Source organism: Pleurodeles waltl, chromosome 7 (genome assembly GCF_031143425.1).
Source record: "Pleurodeles waltl isolate 20211129_DDA chromosome 7, aPleWal1.hap1.20221129, whole genome shotgun sequence".
NCBI lineage: Eukaryota > Metazoa > Chordata > Amphibia > Caudata > Salamandridae > Pleurodeles > Pleurodeles waltl.
In genome coordinates, this window is record NC_090446.1 from 1,187,944,176 (window position 1) to 1,187,959,075 (window position 14,900).

The window sequence follows — 14,900 nt, forward strand, 5'->3', positions numbered from 1 at the left end:
GCGTGCATCTTGGCACGGAAATTATAACTACGCAGCTGGGTTATTGAGCATGACACTCCCTGGCAGTCATAAGCATGCGCCTCTACCTGCAGGGCTGGTGCAGTAATCTGCCTCCAGCGTGGCTAGGGATTTTTGAGGGTTAATTATTTATTTCTGCCTGCACCCACACCACTGCATTTATGCAGTGGCCTCGGTACCACCTTTATTGCCTTCCATTCTATGGGCCTGGTTGGTGCCGTGCCACAGTTTTCTGACACATACCAGGTCAGGACTCCTCGAGTGGATTTGCGAAACACACTGTCATCTAGGAGCACAGATTGAAAACGCCAGGTGGGGACAGGCAGTCGAGGAGTTCCCAAGTTCAGGTAGAACTGCAGCGGGTTCTGGTCGGAAAAGTTCCAGCCGAGATATTCCCCAATTTCTACTTTCGTGTGTATGACTGGATGACATAGTTTCCGGTCCAGTTCCACATCATGAGGCGGGGAGTAGTAGAAGTAGCCTCTAACATTGGGGTACAACGCGTGCCAGCTGCCAATAAGTGACCAATGGGCGATCCACTGTGTTACGTTTGTTGCAGTCGCTACTACTGGGGAGGTCGCCAGCGGGGACTGTGAGCAGTCAAGAGCAGGGTCAAGGACGCTACTGGAGTCCCCACCAAGCAGCCATGGAATATGTTCCCATTTCATAAGGATCACCAAAAAGCGAGCTAGAAAGGCTTGCTGCGCCACATTATGTGCATAAATAATGCCCAACAGAAGTGGACAGCTGTCCAACTGGCATTCCACAAAAACGTATCTACCTTCGGAATCTATTTCCATGGTAATACATTTGATGGGGACAGTAGGAACGTACGCAGACTAAAGCCCCCAGAGCAAAACCAGAGTATGTAGTGCAGTAGCACTGTCCGCACCGCCCCTTGCGTAAGCGCAGATCTTCAACCACAGTCACGTGTCTCCTAAAGGACTGTACTACGAGTGCTGCGCCGGCGTATATACTGCTGGGTTAAGTGCTGCTGGCGCCATCTCCATTCTGTGTACATTCCAGGTTAGTAATTGCATTTTAATCATGTCACATGTTGCGGGGGGCAGGGGGTACATTCAACCAATACCAGCAGCATTAGTGACATGACATGTAACCAGAAGCAAAATTAACGTAACCCCAACTCCCTTCCCAGGATAAGGGCAGGAACAGCGAATATCCAAACAGTGAACAGACCCATACTAGGGGAATTCTATCAGCAGGGTCGCGTGTGAGACTCGAACTAACAAGGAACGACTGTCCAGTGGGGTGACTGTGACCTACAGCGCAAACCTATGTTCAGTTGAGCTCTTTAGTATGTAGCTCTTAACTTGGGCATGTTTCCCAAGCCCCGATCGACCCGTTAAGATATGCAGGCGTTCTTTGAAGGTGCAGGCCAATACAAATGAGTGGATAAATGAATGGCCCCTAGTGAGCACAGCTACTGTTGGGGAAGGCGTGTATGGAACAAGTGTTCCTAATGGGGGAAATGTGCGCACCGTCGGTAACATACAGCAAGTTTCAAGCAAAGATGTTCGCTGTCTGGGGGTGTCTTGTGGAAGGATCATGGAAGACTAACTGCAGCAAAGCAATCGAGCCAGAGTCCGAATGGGAGTCCGAATGGGAGTCCTCTGAGGGGCAGTGAAGGGGAGGAGTGGCGCTCCGAGGCCAGGCGGGTGATCGCTGTCAGTGTGTTACTGTTGGCCTCTCGCCTGTGCTGGAGAGGGTGTCCCCTCTGCTCATGAAGTCACATCATCGTGGCCTCATCACCGCCGTCAATGCCGCCACCCATCCCCGCGCCAGAGTTCCGCTCTGGAGTTGGCGGAGTGGAGGATTCGTAGCTACGCTGCTCTACCCAGTCCCAGGCATCCGTAGGCTCGGTAAAGAAGTAGTTGGTCTGATTTACTAGCACTTTAAGATTTGCTAGGTGTAGTAGGGAGTAGGCGAGCCCATGTTGGCGCAGGCGCTTCTTGAACCCCAGAAAAGAGGCTCTCAGCCATTAAATCCATTTATTAGCTTTAATGGTTGAAATACACTTGCGACCTTCTTCAAAAGCAATTGTTGTCAATAAGAGAAACTCCTTCCTTCTAACTGTAGACTAAGGATAAGTGTACCAAGTCACTTGGTTTGCACACACACAGAAAAACCATTAAGCAGTACCCTGGACGTTGGTTAACCAGAAGTCTTAAACCCCTTTTGCCTGCCTCTGGTAATGCACGCTCCCTGTTCAACTTGTTGCCAATTTTACAAAGATGAAATCAAGCCCAAGATACAGCTGTTGGTTATTGCTTATTCCATAAAGCACAGCAACTATACTAACTTCATTAACAACAAAACATAACATTCTAAGCATGCTCTGACATCATCAGTGAGGTATTTAATTTCGAAGGTAGAGTGAAAGTGACCAAGGAACTGTATGGGATTGTGTGACACAAGAACATTAAAAAAAAACGCAGAACGTATCAGGTGCCGCCCCAGGAATGTCTTTAGTTGCAGTGGGAATAAGTGATGGGCCATTGGGAAGACGTCATCCTCATCTCCAGTGTGCTTCCGTCCCAGTCTTAGTGGATGGATGTGGCGAATCCCAGGAACGAGTGACCCTTAGCACAGGCATGTCATCCGGTGACCGTGGTCATGGATACCTCACTGGCAAGTGGGAGAGCTAACCTGGGAAACCTCTTGAACCAGGGCATCTGTTCTCCTCATGAGGCATTGTGTCATATGAATATTTAGAATTTCAGGGCCACCTATTGATTATGCATGCCTTTCCCGCAATGTTGCGATAAGGAGACACTCGTGAAAACAGACAGTAAGACAGGCCCGTTTCATTTTCACAAGCAAGCAGGGCAAGGCTGATAGTCCTGTCGAGGGAGGACAAACATCTGCAGCACTGTGCAGTTGGGTACGATGTAATGATAATGATGCAGCACCTTCCGAATGTATACTTGGACAATATATTGCCCCACTATCTAGTGGGGATGAACTCCTTGATAATAATGTGGGTAGATCTGGTGGAATCGTGGAATAAATTAAGCCCTTTTTGTGCCACCATTTTAACTTTGCAATATGCCAATTTAATTTTTATTTTATTTACGAGTGCTGGCACAGCTAGATTGCTTCAAATTGCTCTAATTCTGAGGATGTGGGCGGAAGTAGAGGAAAATGGCAGATGTCGCAGATCAGCGGTTCTCAACATGTGGTCTGGGGACCATTCGTGGTTCACAAAGCCCACTCAGGGAGTCCAAGACTGCTTAGACATTCAAATATTATTAATATATTAAGACAGTGTATATAACTAAGTAAACATTTAATATTTTAAAACGTTTTGTCATTGTGAAGGAATTTTAAACTGGAGGCTAAAAATTCAGTTGGTATTCTTAGATTGATTTGTAGGACAGCGCAAGCGCGTCAAGCAGAATATAATATGGACGATGGGTTTCCTTAACTGAATTTAGAAAAACAGCAACGCTCCCATTAAGAATAAAACTGTTTTTTTCAAGTGTTTGTGAATTAAATTAAATATTTCAACATGTGTGTATTGTTTTATAGTTCAAGTCATCAAGATTGCTTAGGCTGGGGTCCCTCGCTTCCAGTAATGAGTCAGTGGTGGGGTCACCAGATTCCAATAATTATTCAGCAGGGGTGTCCCTGGATCCCAGTAATGATTAAGTCGGGGTCCACAGAGGTCAAAAGGTTAAGAACCACTTACTTACATCCAGTTTGTATGTTTGCACCAAGAGACATGGTGTTCCACAGAAATATAAAAGCTTGGCTACCCACCCACCAGCATTCCCTATTTGGTACTTGTTAAAATCTTGACTTTACCCACAACCACTTTTATAATCTACCCTAATAACCTGCAAAGCAGAGAAATTCTGAATTATTGTTGTCACTGACCATCCAGCACAGTACTGGCATTCATTCATTCAGCATCTGTGAAAAGCTCACCCTAGGGGGAAAAAACGAAACTAATTGGTTTTGTTAATAATTTTTATTATAAGTATCAAAGCTAATATACAAAATATAAAAACAGTATAAATTATAAGACTACACAAACAACAAATGTTGTTAAAAGCAGTCGTACCATGGTTTGAGGTGATCTATTTAGACACAGCAGAAGCTGGCAGTGCATCCAACACAGAATATTAAGGCTGACTGACAGGCACACTCACTCAATCTGCTCCTTTCACCACAACTACTTTTGGAAAACAAAAGGTGTACAGTTTTACACGTGTTTACTTAATGCGAACTGTACTATGGGTTTGATCATCTCTGGACAAAATAACAAGCATAGTCCAATTGGCTGAAGAAATAAAAACATATTACTCTTGCACTTAGGTGTTCTCGATTGAGTAGCCATGTCATAACAAGGTGTGGGTTGCTTGGTTGAGTCTTTATAGATCACATCTTTTCTGAAGCATGGTTATTTCTCTTTTGGTCGTGTAAGAAAGGATTGCAAAAAAATGTAAATTGAATAAGAGGGCACAGTTTTCACTGTTGCCTAAAGAAGCGAAAAATGAAAAAGAGCACTAGGCTCTCTGGAAAACATGCGACTATGTGAAAGGTGATGGGCATGGACGTCATTCGGGGGTCGCAAATTCAGTGCCAGGAACACAGTAGACGTCAGCTGGGGCTCCCCTCTCTTTGTTGTCTATCATTTGTGTATGACACTAAAAGTGAATAATAGCATATTATTCACTCTCAGTGAAATAACAATGGCGTACAATTAGCTGGAATATGCCCTTCCGTGGCTAAGTAAAAGTGCTTTTAAATGTGTTTTGTGTGCGTGCTTGCTTGTGGGTGAGAGTGTGTTGATGCGAAAGAGTGTGTGTAAGTGAATTTGTGTTTATGTTTAAGTATGTGTGTGAAGGAAAGTGGAGGTCCCAGGGCATGTGATGTCACTTCCGCTACCCCTGGTATTTTGGGCAAGGTAGGTGAGGAACTGACTGAGTGTTGGTAAAACGTTAGACACCCTAATGTAAGAAACAGGCAGAAAACGAACACCAATGTGTTGCTTTTAGTCCAAACAATAGGAATAGATACTGATCGCTAACAGGCTACATCTGATCTGGACTGTGGTGGACGACCCTCTAATCTTGTGTCAAGTTAGAAAGCAATCAAGAACTAATAAATGCCAAACTGTGCCCCAATCGTAAGGTTTGCTCAAAGGAAAAAGCACATCATGTAATTTAGGACTAAAAAAAAAAAAAAAAAAAAAAACATAATACATTTCTCAGCGAAAATTAGACTTGTGTGCTAATCCGACTCCAAGGAGGGCATGTTGAAAGTGTTTTGAATACAAGGCAAGAACAATTTTACCAGTGTAGTTTTTACACCAACAGCAACTTGCAGGTAGTTTATGGAAGATGGCAAGATCGCACTTGTCTCTAGAAGTTTCTAAGAGAGAGTTACAAAGGCAGTGGGCAGAGACTGCGAAGACTTATGGTCTAAACAAATTTCGATGTAACTTTTCAATGACATTCAGTTCTCCAGAAATATTGTGTTAGAATTTTATGGTACTTGTGGATAGAACATGGGAGGAGGAAATTGAGGAATAGAGGACACTTTTTGTAGAACAGTGAACTTTCCAAAGTTTTCTTGAATGCTGTTGTGGGAACTAAAGTGCTAAAATATAAATAAATAACTGAGCTTAGCAATAAGGTACCAAAAATCCATTATGACGTACCAGAGTATAATACTGTACGTACCAAAAGAATACAACAATGGGACCTAAACTGGCTAAATTATAGTCTCCTTAGATTTCACAATAGAACCTAGTACAGCACTCTGTATCGGCACGTGCTGCACAAAGATTTACTGTACAAACCCTTCGTCCACACTGGCACAGAATCCAAAAGAAAGGACACCTTTAGACAGTGCAGAAAAGTACAGTGTTCTCCCCCCCAAAGGAGAGTCATCCATTGGTCGTATGCATGATCCTTTTAAGATAAATCAAGGATTAGTCTCTTTCTGAACATTGCTTCAAAATGGTATGAATTCGCCCCTTTATTTCTAAAAAAAAAAAAATTGGAGATTTATTTGGACAAGTGACCATGATCACAAGAAAGGTTTGAGCATTATGTGAGGAGCAGCTGTGCTAAAAAAAAAAAAAAATGCACAAGTACTTGACATGCAACAGACTAAAACAGATTAGGGCTAATGTTATAACAATAAGCCAATCAAAGTTAAATTCAAAATAGGGCACTACAAACCTGTAACAATAAAAACAACCCCATTTACCTTAATATTACATTATTCATTTCTTATAAAAAAAGTACACATCGGATTGAAAGGCATGTATTTTACAAGGAAAAATCGGTGTGTTCACCCGACCTTCCTGCTCAGCATGCTTACTTCCTCTTTGGTGTCCATCTTCGTTGCTTAGTGGCCCTTATGAACCACAAACACTGAAAATGTGGACGAGAATGTATTTAAATTGCATGCCTGGAAAGGAAAAGGACATGGCATGTGGCCTTTTAGCCCACAACAATTTAAATACTGAGACTCATGGGTACATATTCATAAGGTAGCAAGCAAAACTACAAGTCACGCAAGGGTATGTGTTATTCAGTAAAAAAGACTGGTCAAGGAGTAGCATGAAGCCACCTGACACCACAATCTACAACACACCAGACATCAGTAACTAGTTTCAGGGCACTTAAACTAGTGAAGAAATGGTCACTAGAAAAATAAAGCTTGGGAGAAGTTTAAAAGAGACAAAGACTAGGAAAACCACCCAACTGTTTTAGAAGGCAGCCTACGCAACGCATGGTATCTGAATACCTGATACTGAACTACAAAAGCTAGCCCAGAAGAAGCCCTCTGTCCTTCAAGTTGGATGCCAACTTGGCCAAGGTTTAATTACTTCAAAGGTCTCTTTCAAGTGTATTTTGTAAACTTTTTTTAAAGTACTTTAGCCCAGTTCAGAGAACCACCGATTGCACACAACAGGCCTGCATTTTTAGGGGGGGATCTATTTAGATGGGAGACCAGTGCACATATCACTCTAAGGAGTAGATCAGATTGAACTGGAAATCGTTTCAAGTACCAAATTTTACCAACAACAGCCTAACATCATTTAAAGCGAATTTTATGGGAAAGTCATTTGTAGACTTAAACCCACTTTTTAAGATCACGAAGAGCATATAGACTCTGGCATGGCATAGCTGACACTGCAAAATTTAGAAAATACACTGATAAAAAAAGAAATGGTGCAGAACTAATCCACAACAGAACTGAGTAGACCCTGCCATAATTTGATTGGACTCGGGCAGCAGATGGTCTGCACCAAGAATAATGTGTTTTATTAGATGTTGTCAACTACAGTGTTGGTATGTTGGGCCCTACACCCTGCACCACTTCCTAATGCAGTAAAAATTATTCTCACCGCGAGAGTTTCTATAGGGTAGACAACTAAACACTGTAGACCTAGCAAAAGACCTTTAATCCCTGTGTTGATTCATCCTCAGAACAAGAAGTGTCTTTTGTATGCTTCACTGTGATAATAAATAGCAATCAGTGGCATACTTCCATTCTCTCCATGCACTTTCTCTTGCCTGGAGAAACTTCATGGCCTTTACGCACACACGATAGAATAACATGATGGGAAATGAGTACTGTAAATTCAGACCCTTTTAAGAAAGACATGCAAGCATGTCTGCATTGGGAGCTGCCCTGGTAAATGTTTCAATACTAGCTCACCAGTGCACATCGTATGAGCAGGTTTTTTTTCTTCTCTAGGAGGGTTTTGCCGGGGAAATTGGATTAGAGTCTGATCTGCTATTCACCCCGTGGCCACCCTCCAAGAAGGCAGTTACTAAATGCTACTTATGAAATAGTTTAGTACTTCAGGGGCTGGCAGAGAATATAGGAGCACTAATTATCTACTGCGAAAATCATATATGTGCCTGTAAAAAGGCGGGTGCTTAACCCACAACTTTGTTTTCAGGCCTGGATAAGCTGAAAATGCTTCAGGTTTTTTACTGTGACCTGTATGGCAATTCTAGTCTTAGGGTGTTTAAATGAAAAAGAAAGAAACTGAAAAACACTTGCCTGCTCGACGTATGGATGATAGCAACACTAGCCCATCTTTACCCACTAGACACGGTCACATCCCGGTCACACAGTTTTCTCAAAATATGTACTTCGGGCCGCTACAAATGACGCGTGTCAGGTAGCCATGCATAGATGTGCTATACACAAATACTGAAATGCCTCATCTACACAACCATAATTTCACTAGTGTTGGGGACTGGAGCTTCAAAGGCAACCCTTTCAGACATTTTAAGTATAACTCCCAAAAATGATTACAAATTCTCCTAACCCCTGGACCTAGGAAGAACGGTATTACAAGTCATCCTGTTAGACTCACAACTCAGGAGAATAGCTCATTTCACACATGATGTGAATGCTGCCGGCTGCTCTGGGGAAATAACATGTTTTGCAGCCTGTTTCAGTAAACGCCGGAAAACAGAGACGGGGAATACTGTGCTGTTTTGACTAAGATATGGAGACCGCTTCAGAAAGGCTCTCTCTCTTCACCAGCATGAGAGCCAAGGATAGGTCAATATACATAAAAACAATCATGCTGTAAGTAAGTTGTAAGCCATCACGAGGCCGGAGAGCGCAGGAAAACGGAAGATGTTTTGACATGGTGGAGCTGCTGGAAGGTTAAGAGGCGCATGGATTTCCCTGCAGTTCACGTTGCCCTCAGTGCAAAGGAGTTCTTCTGATTGTAAAGAGAATTCAGAAGCGTAAACATTCAGAAGCTTAAACATGTTGCAAATACGAAGATGATCCGGAGTCTGCCTTTTCCGGGGGGATTGGAATGTAAAGGGGGTCACATCAGAGAAGGTGCGCTCTACTCCTCCGAGGGCCTCAGTTCAGAGTCGTCACTGTCCTCACTGTCCTGTGAGGGCTGCGGGTCGCACTTGACTGACAGGTCCAACTCCAGGAAGCTACAGATGAGTTTGGCAATAGGTTCCACGTCACTAAAATGCAAATGAGAAAAGAATGGACAAGAAAATCAGACTCGGGGAGGGTTTGATGACATCACTAATACATGATCTATGTCTTGCTGCCCCAGCACAAGCCCTGAAGACACTTCCACCCAGACACGTTTCCCAGTTCTAGCAGGCCTAAGATACGAGGCTCTACGGAGATGGGTTTGGAAATAAAGCTCCACTTATAAGATTATCTGACATTTGTTCCCCTTACCCACCATTACAAACATTTCCGTAAACTAATAGCTGTGCCTGTAGAACCCCACATCTCGAACCATTTGCTTTTGAAGGCTTTCCAGAAACAACGTTTTTCCTACTTAATAGCGGACACTCCAAACATTTCAAGTATGTCTGATCTGGCTGCTGCTGAAAATGCTCTAACAATTCATATGTTACCGGAGACCTTTTATGTCTCTATTTGCTGATTATCCGAAACCGAAATACAGTTAAGAGCGCTTGCTTAGTTTAGCTCTATTGAATTTGTAAAGTCAAAAGCCTTCAAAAACAACGAAAAACCAGGAAATGCTTTATAGTCATTAAAATCTGATTTCTTAATTTACTTGTTTCGGCTGTAATGGTGTTACTCATTCGATGTTTCCCTCCCTCCACCTTGTTATTTTGGGGGCCCTATATTCCATTAGGTGCCGTCTGTTTTGATCTCGGGATATTGAACTCAAGTTTGGACGACTCTGCCCGACACCGACAACCTTTTTATCTGCCATGGAATTAATTTACCTCCATGATTTACAACATAAAATCATTTAGACTTTCAGAAAGTGAATTGAGTTCTCAACTGTTGACATGGAATGGACATCCCAAAATATGAACTGAAGCCTTAGCAGAGGGTCGAAGTTCACTGGTTGGCAGGTACTGAAACCAGTATTTCGGACAAGGACTGCTGGTGGACGTTACAGGGTGATTATGGCAGGAACGTATATGTACCCAGGAGTTCTGGATGGGATTATGTCATAATTCCGAGACAGACTGCTGATCTAAAGTGGACAGGTATGGGTGCAACTGGACTACAGGGTAGGAGAGACAAAACCCTGAATCCTGAGGCAATGCATACATCTGTAGATCTTAGGTTTGTGATCAAAGGGGGGCAATCTGTAATGTTAAAAAAAAAACATGATCTAAGGAATGTAGGGAATGAGTGGCCTTGAACAAATTTTAAATATACAAAGCATTAGAAATTCACCAGTTATAGTTAGAGTTATCTCACCCCTTAGCTCCTACCCCAGAACAAAAAAGCATTAAAAAAAAACACAACCCCAAAAACCCCCACAATTTTGGCAGAAATCGTGGTGGATCTGCGAAAACATTTTTTTTTAAATGAAGCCCCTTGGTGGGCCAAGTCCCAGAGGCATTCCCATTTTAATGCAGGGGGCTGCCCACGCCCCCACCCCCTGCTGCCAAGAGGACCACCACCTCTGATGGGCTAAAAAAAATAATGTGTGCAGCAGCCTCCCACAGCCCCAGTGACCGGCACCTCCCCAGGGCTCATCTCTGTTTCTAATGCGGGGCAGGTGCGTGGCCCCCCACAATCCTGGGAACCGCCACCAACCGTGGACAATGGATAAAATATGTGTAGGTGGCCGTGTGGACAACCTCCGTTGCACCCAGCCAGAGGCCATGTGCAGCGTGGGGTTGGGTGGGTATGAGGGTTGGCCGAAGGGCCTGGCGTCAGGCCAGGCCCAGCGCCCAATCGCCATTGCGCATGGCTAAAGGCCATGCGCAATGCGGGGTTGGCCACAGGGACTATCTGCAGGCCAGGCCCTGCAGCCAACTCCCACCATGCCCGTGGTGGTTGGATTAACGTATAAGTAATGAAAATCACTTTACGTTTAAAAAAAACAAAAAAAAAACATAGAAATTCACTGAGAAAGAAACCAAAAGTTACTGAAATGTTATAGTTGGGAAACAGAATTAAAAAAAATAGAAATTCACTAAAAAAAAACAAAGGTTACATGGTTATACAGTTAGGCTCACATTTTAAGCGTATCAAACCAGAGAAATTCACCTTTTAGAGTTATCTCAAGTAACTATAACTCGTGCCCTAAGGTAACTATAACTCGTGCCCTCACCATGCAATGCTAATTACCGAACAAACTACGACACTCATAAAATTTTAAAAAAGAATATATCATTGATAATATCAATGTCATATCTGCAGTAAAATCTGTGATGAAAAAACTATGCATGGCGGGTGCCCGAGTTATAGTTACCTTAGGGCACAGGTGATAGTTACTTACGATAACTAACTACAACAGGTGAATTTCTATGGTTTGGTACGCTTCAAATGTGAGCCTAACTATAACGTTCCTGTAATCTATGATATATATCCCCATCCCAGGATCTAACCACAGAGGACCTGCAGAGCATAACAATACCCACAAACGATAAGCATCACTCTTTGGGTTCACCATACAACATCTTGACCCTGGCCACATGATCTCTATGGGGTCATAATCAAAGGCTGATGGGGATGGTTGTTGTACTGAAAAAAAAAAAACAGACTACCAGGGGTAATCAAACCCTTTCCACCCACATAGTGCTTCACTATTAAAATGTTGAGGAACATAACAATTAAAAAAAAACATAATAGTACACATATACAAAAATAAATTAGCTTAAAGTACAGCAACACTTGAAAGTCTGAGTTTATAAAATACAACTTTAAATTTCTATATCCTATCTCCTTAAACATGTATACACTCTCTCTCTGTATCTATATACTTATTACATTACTCCTAGTGTAGAAGAAAAAATCCTTTGACTCCCATCAATGCACTACTATATATCTCACCCTTTCTTTACCTCTCTCAATATATCCTCTACCTCCTCACTAACTCATCCAAAACCTCATTCTACTACTATGATACCCAAAACAACCCTTTTAGACTCTCCCCTCCTTGGATCAACCCAGACCTCATATGACAACTATGATTTCCCCAAACAACCCTTTCTAAATTCTTCCCTCATGTATCCCTCCTTTGACTCATCCCAAAACCTCAATTTACTACTATGATCTCCCTAATCCACTTCTAGGGACCCTTCCCTCCTCCATCTCTCCTTTTACTCTTCCCAAACATCATCTTGCGACTACGCTCTCCCACATAACACTTTCTAGACTCTTGCCTCTTCTATCCATTCATTATACTATTTCAATTCAACATACCGACTCACGGGTCCATCACTCAAATTAACTCATATTTTCCTATACTAACCCTCCACTAATCCTTTTTGGGTTCCAGAGTAGGGTGCTACCTGCCAAAAAGCACTTCAGCACCTCATCAGGGATAGTAAGCGCTATATAAATACAATTACATTTACTGGTTGTCAGCAGTATTTCTCTTCCAAACAAAAGGCAGTATGGTTAATAGGATTACAGGAAAAGAGCCTATTGAGAGACCTCTATCTTGGGCAGGAAAGGGGCTAGGGTGCTATGAGGAAGAAGAAACTTAATAAAATACATGATCCAAAATACAGAATACTTGCTACGTTTATAAAAGCGGTATCTGGTACCTTCGGCCACCAAGCACTGCACTCTGGGTCAGGGGATGCGAGAAGCCGGTTACAAATCGCAGGACGATCACGTATCCCTTTCCAAAGTAGCGCACCTTCTCCTCCTCTACATTCACAGCACGTATCTCACTGAGACGGACCACAGCTGCAAAGAGACATATTGCACAACAGTATGAGAATCACCTCTGGTCGAGTGATAAAAGCAATGAATTCAAACAGTTCAAAAGAACTCACACAATAATCCAAATAATTAGCCCTGGCTGAGGAACACATGCCAAACAAGACAATAGACGTCACTGCATTTTTACTAAAGACATACCATCCCAATCAGCTGCATAATTAACAAAGCACCTGTCAAAAATAATAAGTTAAGCAGCTGGCACAAAAAAATGGACTGGACTGCGACCTGAGTAATTTACCAGTGTCTGAGATTAATGAAAGCATTTCATCCATCATTTTTTTTATTTTTCTAATCGAGGCACTCTGTTAATGAAGTCACTTTTTTCCAAGACGTCCAGCTCTGATACCTCAAACAGCGACTTTGGGACAGGTAATAAATGCCCCCCTTATTACAGTGAATCACACACTTGGTACAGGTAGTCCCACTGTCTGGGACACAACACCAGGTAGTTTGTTGACTGAAGCTTTGTAATAGGCAAGTATGTACTTAGAGAAAATGTGGACCCATGGGAGGGTGAGGCGTTAGTCATCTTCCACCAAAAACAAAACCATAGGAGTTTGTCTTCGGTACTTCAATAAGTGTCTTTAAAATGTGGCTCTAGGTGCCTTAGGGTTACCCTCCAATTACTCCTCAAAATTTAGAATGAGGTTCATGGGGCAAGGTTATTCCGTATCCCCTTAGGATTGAGGAAATGTGAAGCAACCTGTTTTGTTCTACAAGGAGTGGAACAATAACTCGCACTCAGGGTACAGTGTAGCCTCTTAAAAAAGAGATCCCTACAGTACCGATGTTGTACATCGTACTTTGTTATTACTGGTACTTAGGATACATCTTCGCTCCCCCAGCACACCCGAGGTACCACAACTCGTTGCCAGCTATCTTTTATTATGAGAAGTTATTGCTGTATGTGTGCACCGCAATCCTACCAAAGTAAATGTTAATGGGATGCTTCTATGGAGGTTGAGGTCCATACAACTGTGCCTAGGTAAAGGTAGGTCTAGAGCTACAATTGCAGTCACAAGCAGAATGACAGTTCCACTCATGCAATGGCACCAACACATGAGGTACAGGGTACTGGGAACCAAGTATTAATAATTGATTCTCCTAATTAACGGCCCGGCTGGGATCTCTATGCATTATCCTCGCCTGCAGCACACACACTAGCTAGTGGCAAGGAAAAGTTCCGCAGGACTGGATGTGCAGACCACTCCCCTCCCGCCACATTATTAGAGAAGCTAATATAGGGATCACAAACTATTACTGAAATTGGATTATTTTGCTTTCCACATAGGACAGCACAAAGCCGGAAAAAAGAGGCAGAGGTCTGTACCTGCACCTGATGCACTCACAGGGTTGGGTGAACCCATTGGTGACCTTTATGCGTGGCGAACTTAAGCTTCTTCCCCTACTATCTCTGTACCATGTCACCCCTTTCTCTCTAGTAGATTGCTGTGTCTGAGGGGGGCCCACAGGGCCCAGCACACCTCACCCACTCACTCGTAGGTTGATATATGCCTTCCGATATGAGAATTCTAACAAAAGTATTGCTCTTCAAAATCAAAATGAGTACATTCTGCTTTTCATTAGTAAAACCAACAATGTAAATAGTGCAGTAAAACAGGTTAAAATAATCGTGGCAGAAAGAAAGTCCTGTACTTTTACTTAAGTGCACAACCTACCTGTCTCCTGCCCACCACGCCACATGGTAAGGAGCTTTTTATATAGGTTAAAATTCTTCAATGTGACTTTCCCACTTTTCTTGTCGAATATTACCTCCTGTAACAGACAACCACAGAATTATGGAGCATACGTAGAAAATCACATACTTGTTCCGTCTAGTTCCGTTTCATCTGGAAAGTAAACAAAGCCGTGAGGTTTTGTTAAGGCAGTTTTCTCATCGCCTGTGATTACGGTGTGTGGGGGGCCTCGGTTTTCCACAGAACCCATGCCACGGAACTGTAATTACACTCAAATCCTGTACCATTACTGGATTATATACTTAACTGTAACTTTTTCCTTACTCTTGCTATACTTAGAGGAGGCGCCTCTAGGAGTAGTTAAGAATTTCTCCCCTAGAGATGTCACGAATGTAGACAATGGTGAACCTTACCGAAGACAAGTCACACGTGTCTCCACTAGATATATTTTCCTTATAGTATCCAAAAGTTGGAGGA

General features: G+C 42.8%; 1 protein-coding gene across 2 annotated transcripts in view; it reads right to left on the reverse strand.

Moving 5' to 3' along the window:
• Window positions 1–3,994: 3,994 nt before the first annotated feature.
• Window positions 3,995–14,900, reverse strand: part of CYBC1 (cytochrome b-245 chaperone 1) — a 105,884-nt gene continuing 94,978 nt past the window's right edge. The window contains exons 5-7 of one of the 2 annotated variants that reach the window (XM_069200290.1): window positions 14,406–14,502; window positions 12,546–12,690; window positions 3,995–9,008 (exon numbers count right to left, since the gene is read on the reverse strand). In XM_069200290.1, coding sequence (XP_069056391.1) covers window positions 8,879–9,008; window positions 12,546–12,690; window positions 14,406–14,502 — 372 coding nt within the window. In that variant the 3' untranslated portion in view covers window positions 3,995–8,878. The remainder of the gene's footprint in view (window positions 9,009–12,545; window positions 12,691–14,405; window positions 14,503–14,900) is intronic. The other variant, XM_069200292.1, reaches the window with a different exon arrangement.